Source organism: Cydia splendana, chromosome Z (genome assembly GCF_910591565.1).
Source record: "Cydia splendana chromosome Z, ilCydSple1.2, whole genome shotgun sequence".
NCBI lineage: Eukaryota > Metazoa > Arthropoda > Insecta > Lepidoptera > Tortricidae > Cydia > Cydia splendana.
The window spans coordinates 46,043,846-46,064,981 of record NC_085987.1 but is presented as its reverse complement, the minus strand read 5'-3'; the positions used below and the strand labels follow the sequence as shown (position 1 = coordinate 46,064,981).

General features: G+C 39.7%; 1 protein-coding gene across 1 annotated transcript in view; it reads left to right on the top strand.

The window, feature by feature from the left end:
- Positions 1-21,136, top strand: part of LOC134804040 (tyrosine-protein kinase Abl) — a 78,063-nt gene that overhangs the window by 13,161 nt on the left and 43,766 nt on the right. The window contains exons 2-3 of the mRNA XM_063776918.1: positions 18,074-18,170; positions 20,171-20,283. Of these exons, the coding sequence (XP_063632988.1) occupies positions 18,074-18,170; positions 20,171-20,283 (210 nt within the window). The remainder of the gene's footprint in view (positions 1-18,073; positions 18,171-20,170; positions 20,284-21,136) is intronic.

Below are 21,136 nucleotides of genomic sequence, written 5' to 3'. Positions count from 1 at the left end.
TCAGCCGAAGCTATTTTCCAATGCGCTAAATCAAAAAACGGTCTATACAGCCATAATTTTATTTTTAAATACCTGTCGAATGACGTGTCTCACGTTGGCTATATATGCAATATACATAGATCCGTGGTGGCAATACGGCAGTGCACCAAAGTTAGTAACTATTAAAAAAACATGGCGTCCGACGGCGCAACTTTTTCACATTCGCGCCTATCTAGCTTCCTACCTAGCTTCAACTTGACACAGTTCCATGCCGCGGGTTACAGTAACTACGTACAGTCAGTACCAATAATGTTACACGTCAAAGCGTGCATTAATATCTGTTAAGAATGTTGCTATAGATCAATAACAACATCGCAATGCACCAAAGTTAATACGTGTTATATACTTTTTTATTTTGTGCCTATCTTAGCTACCAGGGATGTTGCGAACATCCGCATTCGCATCCGCAACCGCGGAACTTCCGCATTATTTTCAACATCCGCATCCGGATAAAATCGATGCGGAGCTTATGCGGATGCGGTTGTCGAACAAGTCGGTACAGGAACGTCTTAGCGGCGGCGTAAGTGCTAGGTAATTTCGTTATTACTAATACTAATAACGAAATTACCTAGCACTTACGCCGCCGCTAAGACGTTCCTGTACCTGTACTTAGTGATCCAAAGGACTCGAGCCTTTTAGCTCTTTTTTTAGGGCTCGCCTCGTCTCTTGACGCCTAAAAGGCTATTTAGCTCTTTAGCCCCTGAGCCTAATTCTATTTAAGAGCTTAGACTGTTGGGGCTTAATAAGGTTATTAGCCCCAAGAGTTTAGGATCTTAAATAGAACTAGGCTCGGGGGCTAAAGAGCTAAATAGGCTTTTTTTAGGGGCTTAATAAGGTTAGTAGCCCCAAGAGTCTAGGCTCTTAAATAGATCTAGGCTCGGGGGCTAAAGAGCTAAATTTAGGCTTCAAGAGATGAGGCGAGCCCTAAAAAAAGAGCTCCAAAGGCTCGAGTCTTTTGGATCACTAGACAGGTGTTCGATGTGTAAGCACACACCTATAATGAAATCGTCTAGATCCAGAAAAGTCGGCCAAGTTACTGTTTATTAAATATAACGCACCTATATTCTTGCTCAAATACTAAACGTTTTGTTTTTTTTTTAATAAAAAATACTATAAATATAATATTTGACGTTTTCTAAGTACCTAATCTTGACATCCGCGGATGTCAAAAAATCTGCATCCGCAACATCCCTGCTTCCTACCTAGCTCCAACTTGACACAGTTCCATGCCGCGGCTTACGCTAACTACGTACAGTTAGTAGCAATATTTTATACAGTAAAGCGTGCAAAAATATCTGATATGCTGACCGTACACAGATCTGGGTTGGATTAAAGCCCCATGTAGACGGTTCAAGAACTTGAGTACAATATTCGATACATTGCTAACTACAGAGTATAATTATTATAATGAATTCAGTCGATCGACCGAATATATGTAAAAAAAATAGCATGCAAGTTTTGAACCATCTAAATGAGGGTTTAAAGTAGCTTAAGTAGGCTAGTATACACTAACAGGAAACGAATTCCTTGATGAGAGAAAATGCCGAACTTAGCAAAAATAACAAAAAAAATTGACGTTCCATGTGAAAAGGTTCCTTATGGCGGCTGGCGCTTACGTCGCATAGCACCGTAATAATATTGGAGCGGCGTTAATAGCGTAAGCGCCAACTGCCATGTACCTTTAGCCGTGGGACGTCACAAATTATTAAATAACTAGCGACCCCGCCCAGGCTTAGCACGGGTTAATAAATTATACACCTAAACCTTCCTCAAGAATGACTCTATGTGATAGGTGAAAACCGCATGAAAATCTGTTCGGTAGTTTTCGAGTTTATCGCGAACATACATACACACAGACAGACGTGGCTGGGGACTTTGTTTTATAAGGTGTAGTGAAGTAGAGCGAGCAGAGGTATTGTTTATAAAATTACTACTCGTTCCAATTTCTAGCAACGAAAGCTAGTACCAGACAATCCAGACATAGATATATCGGGGGGCACGGCAGTGCCCCCGCCAAGTCGAGCGCGAAGCAAACACTGCCGTACCATCCTTTACTGGAACCATTTCGCCGCATTTTCAGGTCCCTATTTGAGAACCTCTGGATAAGACCAGAACGCAGAAATTTTCGTCATCCAGTAAGCTATAATCACATACTTAAAATCCAAAATTTCAAGTCTGTAGGTCATTTAGTTCCGAAGTTAAGCGAAAGCAAAGTTTCGCATTTATGACACACACTCACTCACTTATGATCATCAGAATAGAACTAGTACTTCCCATAAACTCAGAGAGCTGAAATTTGGTACAGAGTTAGGGTTTAATGGCCACATAAAGGGAAAACTATAAAAACTAGGATAATCGAAGATCTGGAGTACCTGGTGACCCTGATTAGAAAACACAAGAGCCCAACCAAACTATTGGAGATCGACATACCGCCTTTACAAAAAATAATCAAATTGGTGGGCCGCTTCATTTGATGTCAACAATCGAAGGTCTGAAGTATCTGATGAAGAACCCTCAGCTGGTCTCAGCTGTATTAAGGCTTCGTCAGACATAGGCGTTTTGCTTGGTGCAACATATGTACACACTGTTTTGGCCATCCGACACGCCTTGATGAGCCTTGGGGAAAGTAGTACCCAAGATGGAGCTGATGCTGAACCCTGGCTGTACCTAGTGGAACTCAGGCTTGGTGCAACATATGCACACACTGTTTTGGTCATCCGACAAACCTTGATGAGCCTTTGGGAGAAAAGTACCCAAGTATCTTGGGTACTGCTCTCCCAAGTGCTCATCAAGATGTGACGGATGACCAAAATAGCGTGGCCATATGTTGTACCAAACCTGAGTTCCACTAGGTACAGCCAGGGTTCAGCATCAGCTCTGTCTAAGGTACTGCTCTCCCAAGTGCTCATCAAGATGTGACGGATGACCAAAATAGCGTGGGCTTATGTTGCACCAAACCTGAGTTCCACTAGGTACAACCAGGGTTCAGCATCAGCTCAGATCTATGTATACTAAAACCTTTACCAGAATGTAACAAACACTTTTCTGAAAACCGCATCAAAATCGGTTCAGCCAAACGCGAGATAATCGCGAACAAACATACATACGGGTCAAACTGAGAACCTTTATTTTAAGGCGGTTAAAAATACATCAACTCTGACATTTTTGGCAGTAATGCAGTCGGCAGCTATACTGCAGCACGATTGCAGCATGCACTACTGCCGACTGAATTACTGAGGTAAATATCAAAAATTCGGTCAGCATCATCGTATTTGACATTTGCTGCAGTAATGCAGTCGGCAGTATTGTCGCAATATACTGCTGCAGGCTACAAAACGCTCGTGAAACTATTCAACGTCCATGATCATGCTTTCCAACGTCCAACGTTCAGTAATCGAGTGACCGCTCGCAACACGCGCTGTGTTGTGTGTGACTGCGCGGGCGTGATCAAAGCGGGTCGCGTGCGCAGCGCGCCGGCGGGCCGCTGCGTCCAAGCGCAGATCGCGAGCGCCACGCGCTCGCGTCATGCTCGCATCGTGCCCCGCTCACGCCGCGCTTTGAAAACGCTCATGTGTGACGGAGCCTTTAGAGATATGGTAATAAAAAAACTACTCCTAAAAGGAAAAAAAATGTGTCAAATAAGAAAATCTAATAAAATAAATCAATATGCCCACGTTTCTACAAAAAGAAGTGAAATCCCACCAAAAACATTCTGTAAAAAACTAGCCAAGTCTCGATGGAGCTGCTTGTTTATCTCTAAAAAGTAATGAAATCTAGACAAAGTCGTGCCAAGTCTAAGGTTCCTTACTGCGATTTCTTTATTATTATAGTTAATGTTGTGTGACTTGGCCGTTGAAGGGTACACAAGGGTACAAAACCAGGTGCTCCATGACACCAAACATACAGTATAAAAAATTATTTCCAGTACAGACGGACTTCTAATCATTGATAGAAGTCCGTCTGTACGTCTATTTTATGTTAGATCGATGGTCGATTTGACGCTTCAAAAAGAAGTGTTTGTTTCAGGCTCGCCTATACGTATTATTGAAATACGCAGCTTTATCAAGCCTACAATTGACTGGTTATTGAATCAACGTTTTCCAAGTGGCAATTTTCCACCGTCAATGGATAGCGGTTCTGGCGACAGATTGGTGCTATGGTGTCATGGAGCACCTGGTTTTGTACCCTTGTGTACCCTTCAACGGCCAAGTCACACAACATTAACTATAATAATAAAGAAATCGCAGTAAGGAACCTTAGACTTGGCACGACTTTGTCTAGATTTCATTACTTTTTAGAGATAAACAAGCAGCTCCATCGAGACTTGGCTAGTTTTTTACAGAATGTTTTTGGTGGGATTATATGTTACTTGAATGTTCATGCAGGCGTGGCTCACTCCGCGATTTCGTCGCTTTGCTACAGGTAGCTAAAAGTACACCCGTTCCACACCAATTTTGGTGGCTAGCCATAAGCCGCGCGTGGCGCTGTCGCCACCTAGCGGCCATATCTGTCCAGTACGGCTACCACCAGTTTTGACATTGACATAACGCTCACGTTTACGTAACTTACTGTCTATGCATCTCGCTCGTACTCGCATATGCGCAATAGTGGAAGCGAGATGTACAGAAAGTAAATTACGTAGACGTGAGCGTTATGTCAATGTTAAAACTGATGGTAGAGGCTCTGATCGTAACAGACGCGTTTTGTTAGAGAGTGAGTCTTCTGTAAGTACCTAGTACTATTATTTATTCTGTGGTTCATGTCAAATTTCATGTTATTTCAAAATGCCGGTTTAAAATGAGGCTGAAAGTTACGCTTACTTCAACTGTTATTACGGTGGTTAGGTTCGTGTCACTCTTAACTTCGTTGATGTAGACGATGATGTATGTACGTACTGACAGTTACACATTAAACTGGCCATTGTATACCTTATGTCTCAGTAATAAGGTATACGAATGGTTATATAAATGTGTCCACACGTGAGACAAAAAACGATCTGTGGCGACGTGGGTGGTCCCGCCCCCATTCCTTTATAATTTGCTTTTTTTAATAGAGTCTGGTAATAAAATTAAATAGCTGAAGTTTTTTGTAAGTCGAATATTGAGATATGGAACGCCATGCTTACTAAAAGCGGCGAAAAAAACCGGCCAACTGCGAGTCGGACTCGCGCACGAAGGGTTCCTTACCATTACGCAAAAACGGCAAAAAAATTGCGTTTGTTGTATGAGAGCCCCACTTAAATATTTATTTTATTATGTTTTTAATATTTGTTGTTATAGCGGCAACAGAAATACATCATCTGTGAAAATCTCAACTGTCTAGTACAGTTCATGAGATACAGCGTGGTGACAGACAAACGGACGGGCAGACGGACAGCGGAGTCTTAGTAATAGGGTCCCGTTATTACCCTTTCGGTACGGAACCCTAAAAAAGAGTAGTAACGGGTCATAGCTATGGTTAATATACATTAAATTGTGTTAAATTATTTTCCATAATGTCAATATCCAGGGAGGAAAATCGGGACCACGTTTGTGTGGAGGAGCGGTCGTCCCCTTTGCTCTAACGCTTGTAAATATAGTTTGTCAAAGGACTGTCTCATTTCAATTATAGACAGAGAGAATCATACTATCTTTGTCTTAAAGTACTAACACCCAAAAGAAAAGTATGAGTATAGTTTTATAGCATATAGCACCTGTCATGTCATTCGTTACTTTCGCACTTACATACTTGTAAGAACGTGACAGGCATGGTGACGAATGATAAAGAGCCGGCCATCTTAGCCCTTCTGGTTCTTACTGGCTGACAAATTGGTTTGACCAACTATATTAGCTGGTCATTATATTGACACAGTGCGGCGGCCAAGGGCTTGCCGCTTAAATTATGAATTTACTAGTATTGACGTCATTCACTATTATACTTAACGCAATTCCAACTGGCTACTGAGATCATAATGCTACCTCCTTTACCCTTGTTCAGATTAACCAAGAGTGAAAGAGATGTCATTATGACCTGACTCGCCACTTAGTTTTGTGGCAATTGTATAGTAGCAACGATCGATGCAAGAAATGCAGTGCATATATAAGAGCGTTTTCACATTGTCCGAACCGATATCGGATGTAGTCAAAGTCAAAGTCAAAATATACTTTATTCATGTCGGCCTAGGAGCAAGCACTTAAGAATAGTTATTAGGTACATATTATCTTAATCTAATTATCAGAGCAATTTATTGATGTTAATATTATTCCATAATAACATTGCAATAATACATTGTATTAATACAGATCAAAATTAACACTAAGAATTTCACAAAAGGATCGTCAAACATATTTTTTTTTATAAAAAATACTACACTGAGAGAAAAAACTAACAAAAACACACTTAGAATTACAAAAATAAAACTTAATCCGGGGACAAGGAGAGTCAACTAATAGGAACAAATTGACTTTTGCAATTTCCATTTAAAGGTTGAACACGCCAAAACTGGGGCACACAAAATGTAGTACAAAATTATAATAAAAGTGAAAAAGTATATTATGTTTTACACATTTAATAGCATATTTAACGCTGTTTAAAATAACATTCCATATTTTAGATTTGGTCTACACAGTAAGCCATTTTTCTAACTTTCCTACGTACACGGCTCATAAGACTTTGCACCATGTTAATAGAACACTGTCTTGACGCCCATGTCCACATCTTTTGTAGTTCAGGGACCGATTTTACTCCGCCGCCTTTCTTTTTTAAAATTCCCTTCATAATACTCCAGTACTCTTCAACGGGCCGCAGTTCCGGACTATTTGGGGGGTTGCACACTTTTGGTACCACCACGATCCCATTTGCAGCATACCATTCCATCACTGGTTTTGAGTAGTGGCAACTGGCTAAATCTGGCCAAAACAAAGGTGGTGAGTCATGCTTTCTTATGAAAGGTAGCAAACGTTTCTGCAAACACTCTTTTCTATAAATATCGCCGTTTATTGTCCCGGTAGTAATAAACGGCCGACTTCTTTTCCCACAGCTACATATTGCTTGCCAAAGCAGGTACTTTTTTGGAAATTTCGAACGTTTTTTTAATTTACACTCTTCAGGGGCGTCTACTCTACTTAGGCTGGTATAGAACTCTTGCCCAGGAATTTGTTTAAAGTCACCTTTTATGTATGTTTCGTCGTCCATGACGACGCATGCAAATTTGGTTATGAAATTCTCATAAAGTTTTCGAGACCGTTTCTTCGCGGATGAGTTCTGTTTCGAGTCTCGATCTGGTGCTGCCTGGGCCTTATAACTCCTTAGGCCAGCCCTACGTTTCACTTTTTGAACATAGGACTGAGACATTTTAACTTTTTTAGCAACATCGCGAGACGAAATCTTAGGATTTGAGGCAAACATGTTCACCACCTTCTCGTCCTTTTTTTTATTCTTGACACCCTGCAAGCCTCCACTTCCTGGCTTCCGATCTATTGTTAGGTGCGCACGGAACTTTTTTAATACGCGACAAACCGTAGATTGAGGACATTTCAGTCGTTTCGCGATATCTCTGTAGCTCAGTAATGAATTTTCTACGTATTCGTGCAAAATTCGCTCGCGTTGTTGATGTTGTTTGCTCGACATTTTGACAACGAATAAACATAATTTAAAAAAACTTGATAACATTATAGGCCAGTGTCTTGTGACCAAGTAGGTGCCATAAAAGTTTGTATATCTCTATTATTTGCATAGCAATAGTCGATTGTACATGCCCCAGTTTTGGCGTGTTCAACCTTTAGTAGGAAATACAACTTCTATATTTGTAATTTGAAGTATGCTAGAGTAATTTCAGAAATTTGGTTTTGTTATTCCGAGAGGTGCTTTAGCAATATCGGAGGTGATGACGTCATGGGTGAAAACTAACCGTTTTGTAATTCTAAGCGTGCTTTAGCAATATCGGAGACGATGACGTCATAGGTTTTACTAAACTGTACTGCGATTCCAAGCTAGCTGTTGTTATTCTAGAGATAATGACGTCACAGGCAAAAACTAAACTGTTTGCAATTCCTCCGCCCCTAGCAAACGGGCGCCGCGAGAGCATGTCGCGCGCGTGGTAGCTACCCGTCTCTATTTCTGTCTGTATGAATAAAAAAGCATTTGGTAGTATATCTCTGTACTAAAGAGGCACTATAAAAGCCTGTCGAGATATTCTACCCATTCCTTTCTTATTCATACAGTCAGAAAGAGACTAGTAGTTATTACGCGCGCAACATGCTCTCGCGGCGCACCTGTGCTAGGGAGGTTGGAATTGCAAACAGTTTAGATTTACCTTTGATGTCATTATCACTAGAATAACAACAGCTAGCTCGAAGTTGCAGAACAATATATTCCTGTAGACCCCAACTACACAGTAGGTCGCGTGTTAATATGTCCATGGCCCACAATATATCCTAAATTTATTATTTAACTTAAGTATGTTTTAAACAAAGAAGACACGAGACACGCCCGCCCGACATCCGACACAATACTAACTCTAACCAAATGAACGTAGCAAGTAGCTGTGTTGGTATTACAAAACTCGTTTAGTGATTGGTACAACAATGAACATAAACACAACAAGTCTATCTACTAAATACCAGTAAACTTTGTAATGTCGCTATAGTAACAACTGAATTGTTATTTTAAATGGGGTAATGTTATTCCCGCGAACTCGTTTTTTAGATATTACAAAACTATGTAAGTGAGACATTTACTAAAATCATAACTTGAAATCACAGATGCTTTTTTCCAAAAATCACAAACTTTACTAGTAAAAATCGGAGAATTTTAGTAGTAATAAAAATGGATTGTAACAAATACTGAACTTTGTTTAATGCTCCATTTACTAAAGTCTGTTTGCTGAAATTAGATTTAGTATTACTGAGCTGTTTGTAGAAATAAATAAATTTTACAGAAATAGTGAAACTTCCATGATTACTACTAAAACTTCATTTTTTCCCCCAGTACAGAACTGTTTATTAATTCCTGGTGGTGATTTTTCTCTCAGTGTAGTCTACAATTTCTAAGTAGAATAAAATTAAATGTCAAAAAAAACTTAACAAAAGGACTAGGTAGGATCTTACATCCGCGTAGTCAGGCCCGGGCGCCGTCTTTTTAGCGGTCACGCACACTACAACAAGCATTATGCCTACACATACGCACACAAACAAATATTATCGGTCCCACAGCTGACGGGGCTCCGACATGGCTGAATTTATCGGAAGCGCCTTTCCGATGTCGGATGTCGCCTATGACAAAAACAGCTGCAGGAGAGTGCCATTGGCATTAAGTCCGCCTTTTTGCGTTATTTCTCGTTTTTTAGTAATCATTATTTATTATATGCATAAATAAATACAGAGAATCACATATGTCTTACATTTTACTTCCTTCCGACATCCGATATCGGATCGGACAGTGTGAAAACGCTCTAAGGCTGCGTTTCCACCAGATATGTGCGAGGATGCGTAGCGAGGGATGTCTTTGTTAAGAACCTGAAGTGATTGATGATACTTTTCGTTTCGTAATAATAAATACTAGCGACCCGCCGCGGCTTCGCACGGGGTAACGAATTATACACCTAAACCTTCCTCAAGAATCACTCTATCCTCGTGCCGCCCAATGTGCATTAGGATGTACACTCAGTTTCGTTGGAATGTCAACCTTAATTAAAAAGGAAGTAGGTGGCATTTCATTTGTCTTGTAAATTTTTCGAACAAATGAAATTCAACCTTATTGAAAATACAATAAGATTCTAACTTCCTTTGCTATAATTTGGCATGGTGGGCGGCACGAGGCTATTGATAGGGGAAGAACTAGTTTTTGAGTTTATCGCGAACATACAAACACACAAACAGGCAGACGCGGCAGTGGACTTTGTTTTAAGGTGTAGTGATTTTCTACTCATTGAGCAAAATAAAAACAAATATATGTAGGTAGTATTAAAACCGCTATTAATAGTGTCAATATAATTTAAAGAACGGACGCTCAGCACAAGGAATTACGTACATTGACGCCTATCTCTATGACATCGGTTACGCGCTAATTCTGGCGTTCAGTCCATCATTCCACTCAAGTTTTGACTGATGCCAGAATGATGGAAAATTGACACGGTTAGACGGTCAGTCCAGACTGACAACAGACTGATAAAATTACGACAGTAGACATCGGTTACACGCTAATTCTGGCGTCAGTTCAGTCCATCATTCCATTGTTGGACGGTGACTGACGCGAGAATGACACAAAGAGGTTACACGATCAGTCTCCTATCAGTTTTCTGTCATTCAAAACGGACTGACAAATATAAAAAAAAATATTTATCAGTCCAGACCATCAGTCCATCAGTCCGCGTGTTACACGATAATTCTCCCGTCATTCTGACCAGACTGATGGACTGAACTGACGCCAGAATTAGCGTGTAACCTATCTCTATCGTCCCGCCCATGATGCTGACACTGTGCGAACGGGACAACCATATAATCATGCGCCTCTAATAGCGTCTATCAATCTGTACGGCTACCACCAGTTTGACACTAACATATTATAGCGTGTGCGTTATTTCCTATACGTCTCGCTCGCACTAATGTGCGAGAGCGAGATGCGAATACAGTTTGATACTGCTAAAGGCAGTCGTGGTAAGGCTACATGACACTAGGTATACTTAAAATTATGACGTGGATTGGATCCTAATAATTAATTGTCTCGTTAAACTCGACTTTTATATAAATAAAAAAACTATAAAAAGTTTAATTTTCCGCCCGCCAAGTCTCCTTTCTCTCTCTTACGCAATAATGACATAACCTCAAGACATCTGGAAAGGTGACATTCGCGCATTCACTTTGTAGCCGAGATAATCTCAAATTAACGTTTATTAGCCTTTTATTATTATTCTTGACTTGATTATTGGTTGGTAAAATTAATTATTGAATTTTGTTGACCGGTCTGGCCTAGTGGGTACCTTGCCTATACTCTGTATCTTTAGGTATTTAAATAAGTGATCTACAATCGAGTTATTATAATCGTAAAGCTGGATTAAAAGGTAAAACAAAATCATTAAAATGTAATATTTTTATATCAGCGACAACCCTACAAAGTTATTTACATTTTAAATTGACACATGTCATGTCATTCAATAGGATAGTACTTGCTAGGGTTGAAACATAAAGATGTTTGCACTAACGTTTCTTCATGTTTCAAACTGTATCTCAAAAACGATTAGAAATATTAAGGTGATTATATTAATGAGTGAATAATAAAGTACTTAGCCTAAACAATTCCCCGTTTGTCTAAAAGTCCTTTATTCTGTTCCACCCGATATATCGTTGCATATCCAAATGTTCGCACCTATCACGGTTCAAACGCACCCACGTACCGAGCAATAGAATTACTAAATAACTTCATAGCTACAGTCCAAAACGCAGACATATTCGCAGACAAGTGGCCGTCCCTACAACGTAGTATCAGGATTTTTTTAAACTCTACCTATGTTATTTAATATCAGATTCTTTTTTTTATCTCTATGTAACTTAGTAATACATAATATGTATGTTCAATTATAAAGATAAGTGTGTAATACAATAAGTGTACCTACTAATTTTATGATACTGACTGATACTGACAACATATGTACCTAATTAACAGTATAAGTGCCTTGGCTGGAGCTGTAAACTTATACATAGTGTTTGAATAAAGAATAAAGAATAAAGAACACAACCAGTGTTGCCCGAAAGTTAATGCAAATTGAAAATGTTGGCCATTAACCATTATAAATTGAATCGTAAACTGTAATCGTCCGTTACGGTTTAAGGTTCAATTTATAATGGTTAATGGCCAACATTTTCAATTTGCATTAACTTTCGGCCAACACTGAACACAACACTTCTTGAGCTCACCGTGGGGCTTAGTCAATTTGTGTAAAAATCTCCTATAATATTTATTTATTTATTATTTATTTAATTAATGAGTATAAGCAATTAAGCACAGCGACACTTAACTGCATATGAAAGTCGTGAATGTGACAGTCCGATGAGATTCTTGAGACCTCGTAAGGTGCTGCTTACCCGGGCAAAGAAGACCGGCCGGTTGCTTTATACACATTTTTATTTAAATTACACACTTTTATTTATTCACCGCGTATATTTGTACGAGTATGTATACGTGCTTCAAATTTTGTAACCTAAGACGGTAGTGGAGTGGACGACCGCTTTTTCGTACAAAACTACTACGTTTTTCTTTGTCTCGTTTTTGTCCCCAAAAATGTGACGGAGTGGAGCTTTTTGTACCTATGGGGTGAAATTTAGTTTTTAATTTTTCTCAAGAGATAATATAATCTACAGTTAGAAAGACATGCAGTAGCTCAACAACTCATCAGCTCATCAACTGTTTTAATTTATTTAATAAAAGACAACAATAGAAGCGTGACAGAGTGGTCAGAAAAAAAGCAACGAAAAGAATTTAGACCCAGTTCCCGTTTTCCTCTCTGGTTATTAACAATTAACATTATAGAAAATATTTTTACGAAAATGGAGTTCATCTAATGATGCAGTCGAAAGTGCCTAAAGCGGTGGTCGGCAACCTGCGGCCCGCGGGCCGCATGCGGCTCGTGAAACTGTCACTTGCGGCCTGCGAGCCTCTCTGGCTATGTAATATTGAGAAACGTCAATGTCTGATAAAGTCATAAATATTAACAAAGTGCGGCCCGCGTCAACTTACTCATCGTTAACTACGCTACTAAAACTACGCAAAAAAAGGTTGCCGACCGCTGACCTAAAGGAACTCTTCGTCGGAAAAACATAAATTTACTAAGACTCCGCTGTCCGTTTGTCTGTCTGTCTGTCACCAGGCTGTATCTCATGAACCGTGATATCTAGACAGTTGAAATTTTCACAGATTAGGTATGTATTTCAGTTGCCGTTATAACTACGAATACTAAAAATATAATAAAATAAATATTTAACACATTCAACACCAAGAACCCGACTGTCGGGTACACTGTTCGTAGCGACTACGCGCTACATACGACGAAACCGCGGCTACGCGCTACGAGCGTAACCCGTAGCACTTAGTGGTATTGAATGTGTTAAGTGGGGCTCCCATACAAACAAACGTGTTTTTTTATAAAATCCGGATCTTTTGAACATCGATCTTCTTTTGTACTTACCTACTGCTAATTACCTTACTCAGTTTCGGGCATTAACAACGCATTGTCTCACAAATATATATCTATTTCTCGTCGTGACACACTTTTACTTGCTAAAACAAAAAGTCAGCCTCAGTATCACTCTTAATCTCACATACGGCATTTTACATCGAGAGCGTTTTCATTAACGCCTACACGTATACAAAATTGAATCCTATTTAAACGGGAATAGGTTTGAAAATTCCTTAGACACACGTACCTACAGTCGCCATCAAGATATATCGGAGCGGCCGAGGTGCTCACAAATACCTGAACAAATGTGCACTCGAATGTTAACCTTAGTATTATAAGAATAGGTATCAAATTGATGCGACGTGAACAGATGTGATCTAAATCGGGGTATGGCGCTTTTTTCGTCCTCTCCCGCACATGCTGGGTATAGAGATATGATTACTCACACGGTTCATACAAAAAATATCTAATTAGTACCTAATAATACTGCCGACCTTCATATACCGGTTTCTCAATATATGGAATGCTTTTCAATATATTTCCAAATTGAAGGAGGTTCAGGTTCATATTGAATGCACCGTAACAATATGCACGAGATTATATAATTTATTTAAACGGTAAAATCGTAGAGGTATCGAAAGCGTAGGATGTGCGATTCGCAAGGCCGTAGGTTTTAAATAGCGTTTAATATGATCATTGGATCATTAGATATTAGTTCGCTCAAGGATCCAAAAGCATCGAAATCAGGGAATATTTGGGTTGGATGGAAACCGAATCTTTTGAGCAGGGACCAGACCCCTTCCCAGAAAAAGGCTTTAAATAAATGGTTTAGCCGTTTATCGAATAACCACAACGATTTGATCTCCTTTTTAATTGATATCCCATTAATTTTACTTAGATCTAGGAAGAGGTTTCCCCTTACATGGTTCATCATCATCTTCCTCGCGTTGTCCCGGCATTTTTGCCACGGCTCATGGGAGCCTTGGGGTCCGCTTGACAACTAACCCAAGAATTGGCGTAGGCACTAGTTTTTACGAAAGCGACTGCCATCTGACCTTCCAACCCACAGGGTAAAACTAGGCCATAAATATTGGGATTAGTTCGGTTTCCTCACGATGTTTTCCTTCACCGAAAAGCGACTGGTAAATATCAAATGATATTTCGTACATAAGTTCCGAAAAACTCATTGGTACGAGTCGGGGTTTGAACCCGCGACCTCCAGATTGAAAGTCGCACGCTCTTACCGCTAGGCTACCAGCGCTCTTCCCCTTACATGGTTACCGATAAAAATGTAAGGGTATTCCTTTCCTAAGTCAAAGATTTATGACACCTGTGCCGACACCGCGTTAGACACCCAGTTCTTCACTTTAAACGTAAATTTGCAATATTGATACTATTTTTATGAATACAAGGATGAAAAATGAAAATAGCATAAAGCGTTGTAAGGGATATCCCTTCAAGAGGTTGCCTTTAAGAAAGGGTTTTTAAGCGCTTAGGAACGGGTATCACACATTCGATAAGACAACTGCTTATCCATATTAAAAAGCGCTTTAAAAGCCATAGAAAGGGATTTAGGGAGCATCGGCTTTGGTAAACAACTCACCATGAGTTTTTTCAATGTGGAAATTTTGAAAACTTTCCGACGGCGCATTCGGTACCCCTATACGTCTAATACCACCAGTTTTGACATTGACATAACGCTCACGTCTAAGTAATTTACTTTCTGTACATCTCGCTTGCACTAATATGCGAGTACGAGCGAGATGCATAGAAAGTAAGTTACGTGGACGTGAGCGTATATGTCAATGTCAAAACTGATGGTAGACGTACTAGTGTACATATTTCATTCGATAGCGTGACGTGACGTACGCGTTTGCGTTAACTGTCATATTCTATGGGATTTTGAGTTTTCAAAACGTCCCGCTAGGCGCGCTGTTCAAAATCCCATACAAAAATAGACATAACATAAATTACGCGAACGCTTGTCATATCGAATGATATTTACACTAGGGGTTAGTAGTAATGGTGTTATGGCTTAACTTTGTATCAGACTGTCGTGAGGGAAGTAGGTTTGTAGGCTTTATTTATCATCATCATCATCATCATCATCATTTCAGCCTATATACGTCCCACTGTTGGGCACAGGCCTCCTCTCATGCGCGAGAGGGCTTGGGCTATAGTCCCCAACTCCCCACGCTAGCCCAATGCGGATTGGGGACTTCACATACACCTTTGAATTTCTTCGCAGATGTATGCAGGTTTCCTCACGATGTTTTCCTTCACCGAAAAGCTAGTGGTAAATATCAAATGATATTTCGTACATAAGTTCCGTAAAACTCATTGGTACGAGCCAGGATTTGAACCCGCGACCTCCGGATTGAAAGACGGACGTCATATCCACTCGGCTACCACCGCTCCGCTCCGCTCCGTAGGCTTTATTATTCTAATGTAAATAGCATTGCAGTGATAGAAAGAGGTCGCTCGCAGATAAATTTAACCCGATTGTGATCCAAGTGGGACGATCAATGTTTAGAATTAGGCGCCAAGGGAAGTAGACAGTGCCTACATTAAATGTATGTACATTTTATTAGGGTTCCGTACCTCAAAAGGAAAAAACGGAACCCTTATAGGATCACTCGTGCGTCTGTCTGTCTGTTTGTCTGTCCGTCTGTCACAGCCTATTTGCTCGGAAACTACTGGACCAATTAAGTTGAAATTTGGTACACATATGTAAATTAGTGACCCAAAGATGGACATGTAACGTAAACAAATGAATTTGAAACATGGGGGCCACTTTTGGGGGGTGAAAGAGAAAGTTAAAAAATAAAGTTTTTCAAACTGTATCGTGTTATATATCAAATGAAAGAGCTCATTTTGAGAATTTCAAAATTTTTGTTTTATATAATTTTAAAATACATAGGTTAAAAGTTATTTAAGGAAATAGCCAAAAAATTACCATTCCCTCCTTTATCTCCGTAACTACTGGGTCTAAAACTATGAAAAAAATACCCAAAATAGTTCTTTACCTAATAGATGACAGGAAAATCTATTAGAAATGTGGAGTCAAGCGTGAGTCGGACTTAATGTACGGAACCCTTGGGACGCGAGTCCGACTCGCACTTGGCCGGTTTTTCTAGTAAAGGTTTGGTTTTGCTCTAGTTTCGGCCGAAATCTGCCGCAACCGAAACTTCGATCGGACATTGCCGAAAACAGTTTCGCCCGAATGTAACTGCAATTTTTTGGCTAAATCGAACTTTCGGCCGGTAGAGACGGACGGCAACTTACAGACCCATACAACTTGCAGTCGGGTTGCAGTCCGACTGTATCGGCTCTAATAGCTGGAATATGCAGTGGCCTATCCCACAAAACTTACAAATACAATTTTACAAGTGTCAAGTTACAAGTTTGTAATAATACAAATGTGCGTACGCACATATACAAAATATACAAGTAACAAATTTGTAGTGGAAACTTCTTACATATATGTAAATTGTATCGACAAGTCTACAATTTATTGTATCACAAAACTTTACATACGCTACATATCTTTTCCGGAAAATGTATAAAAATTTGTAGCTGACAATTGTTTTGTGCTACATTAAATTGTAGTAATAATTATACATATATGTAGAATTGTACCTACAATTTAACAATTCTCTAAACGTGTGTCGCACCCTCTTGCTACAGTTGCAACTTACGAATACTAGTAATTGCAGTATACATGGTGTGTCTGACCATGGGGCTTTAAATCCAGGGCTTGATTTTACTCGCTAAACTGAGCTACTTTTACTATGGGACCAACCCTAAAATCGGGGAAAATAATTTGGCTTTTCCATAGAAAACGTCGACATCTGATCAGCCAAAATGTATGAAAAGGTAAAATAAATTTCGGGATTTCGGGGTTGGTGCTATAGTAAAAGTAGCTCAGTTTAGCAAGTAGAATCGAGCCCTGGATATAAAGCCCCATGGTCAGTAACACACAGTATTTTATCATATTTAGCGATTCCAACTATTTGTATATATACCTACCACGAAATATTTAGTTCAAGTAGCAGTGATAGTGATCCTAGGTGTCATGAATTTCATATATACATATATAATCCCAATTTTACTTAGCTTTAATTTAATTTACGAAATACTCATAGGTACTGGATAAAAAAAATGCATATAGGTACTCAAATTGAGCTTAGGGGCTATTCATAAATTACGTCATTTCAAATTAGGGGGGGGGGGGGGGGGTCTAGACATCGGATGACGGTAGCATGAAGTAGGAGGAAATGGGGTCATTTGAAGCATGATTTTTGGATGATTATAGGGGGGGGGGGGGTCAAAAATGGTCAAAAATCGATGACGTAATTTATGGACAGCCCCTTACCATCGTACGCCTTTTCCAATTTTGCCACATAGTGTCCCTTAAGTATTTCCAATCTTTCTCCATTATTCCTAAATCAATTAAAATTTCTCCTTCCTCCTTATTTACACGGTGTGCGTCAATTTATCACTAAATTTATTTGTAATTATTGTGGTAAATTTTTTTGTTTACAATTTAACAATTTTGTCGAATTGTACACTTGTAATGTTTTGTGGGATAGGGCACAGGTGTGTTCTTCACATCTGTCCGGCATATGCGGTTAGTCGCTATTGTCTACTATCTATTAAGGTCCGACCAGCCCAAGACGAATCGTATTGTTAATGGTACTGACGATGTTCAAAATTGTACTGATTTTTTTTGTAAGCCAGTCTGTTAGTACTTATACATCCGCCTTTTTTTTTGACGGACTGGGAATGAATTTACGCACGGTGTGTGGGACTCGCCGCTCCTTGTCCCTCTCTTGGCGAGAGGACTTATACACCAGCCTGACCCGATTTTCTCTGGTGTTCCAGAAGCGCTGCTCCAGAGCCGGCCGCTGCCTCACATCCCGGACCTGCCGGACGGCGAGACCGCCCCCGCCACCCCGCAACCCCTCGACACCGCCAACAGGTATGACTGAGACAGAGCGAGAGCCGTTGCTCCCGAGGCAGTGGGACAGTGAGACACCGCCAATAAGTATGACTGAGACGACACGACGCGGCAGCGTATATACATTGACCGTCTTTTGGTTTTAATCGTCCATAGAAATACCAATCTTTGCTTTCATCCAGGCAACCTAGGTATGTGCGAACCCTTAAATGCAGTATCTGATCTGATCTGAGGCAGTAACTTAAGAGCACAGACTTGTGTGTGTAGACACCGCAATATAGCGGGAGCACGGGATTATATTAAAATGAAGAATTCGCTACGAGCTACTATTATAATAAATTGAAAAATTGCTTCAGGTAAAGGCGCGCTGTAGTTGCATAATTCGCATAGCGTTGGCAAATTCAAGCGAGCAAAAGCAAAGCTCGGTCTCCCAGATATTGATGTATTGTAAGCTAGGTTTTACGAATATTAATAACTAGTGGCTCTGTGAGCTGTAGACCTCGCGAGCATATCTTATTTTATTTCATTTCATTTATTGAATGCCAACCATGGTATTACAAGGTGTTTGGAACTTATTGAGCACGATGACAATATAGTAAATAAAAAAAAAAAACAATACGAAAATTGTAAAAAAAATAAAAAATACAAAAAGTTATATCCCAGCATATAATTACTGGGGATCGAACCCACAGACCTTCTGTGCAAACAAAAAAAGCGAACGTTTGCAAAATACGTCATGATGGTTCTTACTTAAGGTGACGAAATTTAGCTAATCATTCTCAAGTAAAAACTAAATATCTTAATACCTCCAAAACCAGTGAAATAAAATTTCTGAATTTTTGGCCATTTAATCTATAAACATGCCTCAAAAAGAATACACTCTTATGATACCGATACGACTATTTGTTTAAGCGCGAGCTGTCACAGCTTTTCCATTTTAAAAAAATTCCAAAAGGGCGTTTTCTAAAATAAATATCAAAAACCTGATTCTTTCAAATCTCGACATTCTTGGGCTCATTCTACTCAGAATCGACAGCATTCTCCATCCCTCCATTAAAAAAAGATGTCCCAAAATGTCCATTCCATTACGTCACGTTTTATTATGAGAAAATTTTTCACTTGTATGGACGTGACGTAGTGGAATGTACAATTTTCATACAAATTTTTGGGACAAGTTTTTTTATCATCAGGATTGAATATGCTAGTGATTCTGAGTTGAAAGAACCCAAAAACACCAGGATCAGTGAGAATCGGGTTTTCAATATTTATTTTAGAAAACGCCCAAAACCGGCTCGACAAAAAAAAATTATCGAATCATAGAATTCGGTTACAAAATTTCACGAGAATCGGTTAATAATTGCGACCTGTAGAAGAGAACATCCGGACATACAAACTAAAATATCTTAATACCTTCAAAACCAGCGAAATAAATTTTCTGAATTTTTGGCCATTTAATCTGTAAACATGTGTCAAAAAGAATACTCTTATGATAGCGATACGACTTTTTATTTAAGCGCGAGCTGTCACAGCTTTTCCATTTTAAAAAAATTCTAAAAACCGGCTCGACAAAATTTTTTTTATCGAATCATAGAATTCGGTTACAAAATTTCACGAGAATCGGTTAAGAATTGCGACCTGTAGAGGAGAACATCCGGACATACAAAAGCAAAATGCCCGAGTCAAAACGTAGACCTTCGCTACGCTTCGGTCAACTAATATCTGGGAGTATAAGACTCAAAACTGCACGTTTTTCCAGAGATAAGACCTAGCCAGATCGATTTTCCGCCCTCTAACACCCCCATATAACAAATCTCATCGAAATCGCTAGAGCCGTTTCCGAGATCCCCGAAATATATAAATACCTATACAAAAATTGCAATTGATGATGATTATGACGTATGCACATTACTGCCATAAGTAAGCTGATTGTAGCGACACTATCTCAGGGCCAAATAGAGTCTTAGAGTCATTTCGGAAAGCTTTTTTATTTACTGCATTAATGTTTCATCTTGTCCTTTCAGATGGACCTCCAAAGAGAATCTCCTCGCGCACCACGAGGAGGACGATCCCCAGCTGTTCGTCGCCCTCTACGATTTCCAAGCCGGCGGGGAGAACCAGCTCAGCCTGAAGAAAGGTAATTCTTTCTTGCCCTTCCGCTCACGAGGGGGAACCTCTATAAGACCATTAGCCGTTCGCCGTCTAGCTTCTAGGGTAAAAAATCTGCTTGAAGAAACGTAACTGTTGGAAGCCCCTGTCCAAAGATTCATATCAAAGAACTATACGAGCAGTCGAGGACCTACAGCAAGCTTTCAAGGTGGGGAGAACCAGCTGAGCCCGAAGAAAGGTAACCGATACTAGTAAACCCCTCGAAGGATAATCTCCTCGTACACCACGAGGAGGACGATCTCCAGCTTTTCGTCGCCCTCTACGATTTCCAAACTGGCGGGGAGAATAAGCTCAGCCTGAAGAAAGGTAATTCTATAGGACCACTAGGACCTACTAAGACGACTAGCCGTCTCACCATCTCGGCTCGACTATTCTCATCTGACACATTTTCATACTTACCACTTACCACAACCCACAGGCCAGTCAAATTAGATCCTAAAAAGCGTTTTGAGGAATTAATTCCCAGCAAGCTGTAAATCATTTTAATACCTTCATTTGGTCCTAAATGCGTATAAACCGAGTTTGCTCCATCCCTAGACAAAACCACTCGATGTCGAAGGAATTACAATGTCATTACCAGCAAGGTTGTTGTGGATCAGACACTGGTGAAAAAAAATTTCGGATATTAACACGATTTTACAAAAAAAAAAACAAAAAGTTAAAAGACACAGTGTGGAAAAATAAGTTGGGCCCTGGAGGGAAACTACCTTAAATCCTTAAGTTGGCTCATTTTACTTAAAGGAGATGTCTCCTTTAAGTAAAATGATGACTTAATGAGTACCGTTTTTGAACTACAAGCAAAAAACTGAAAAAGAGCAAAA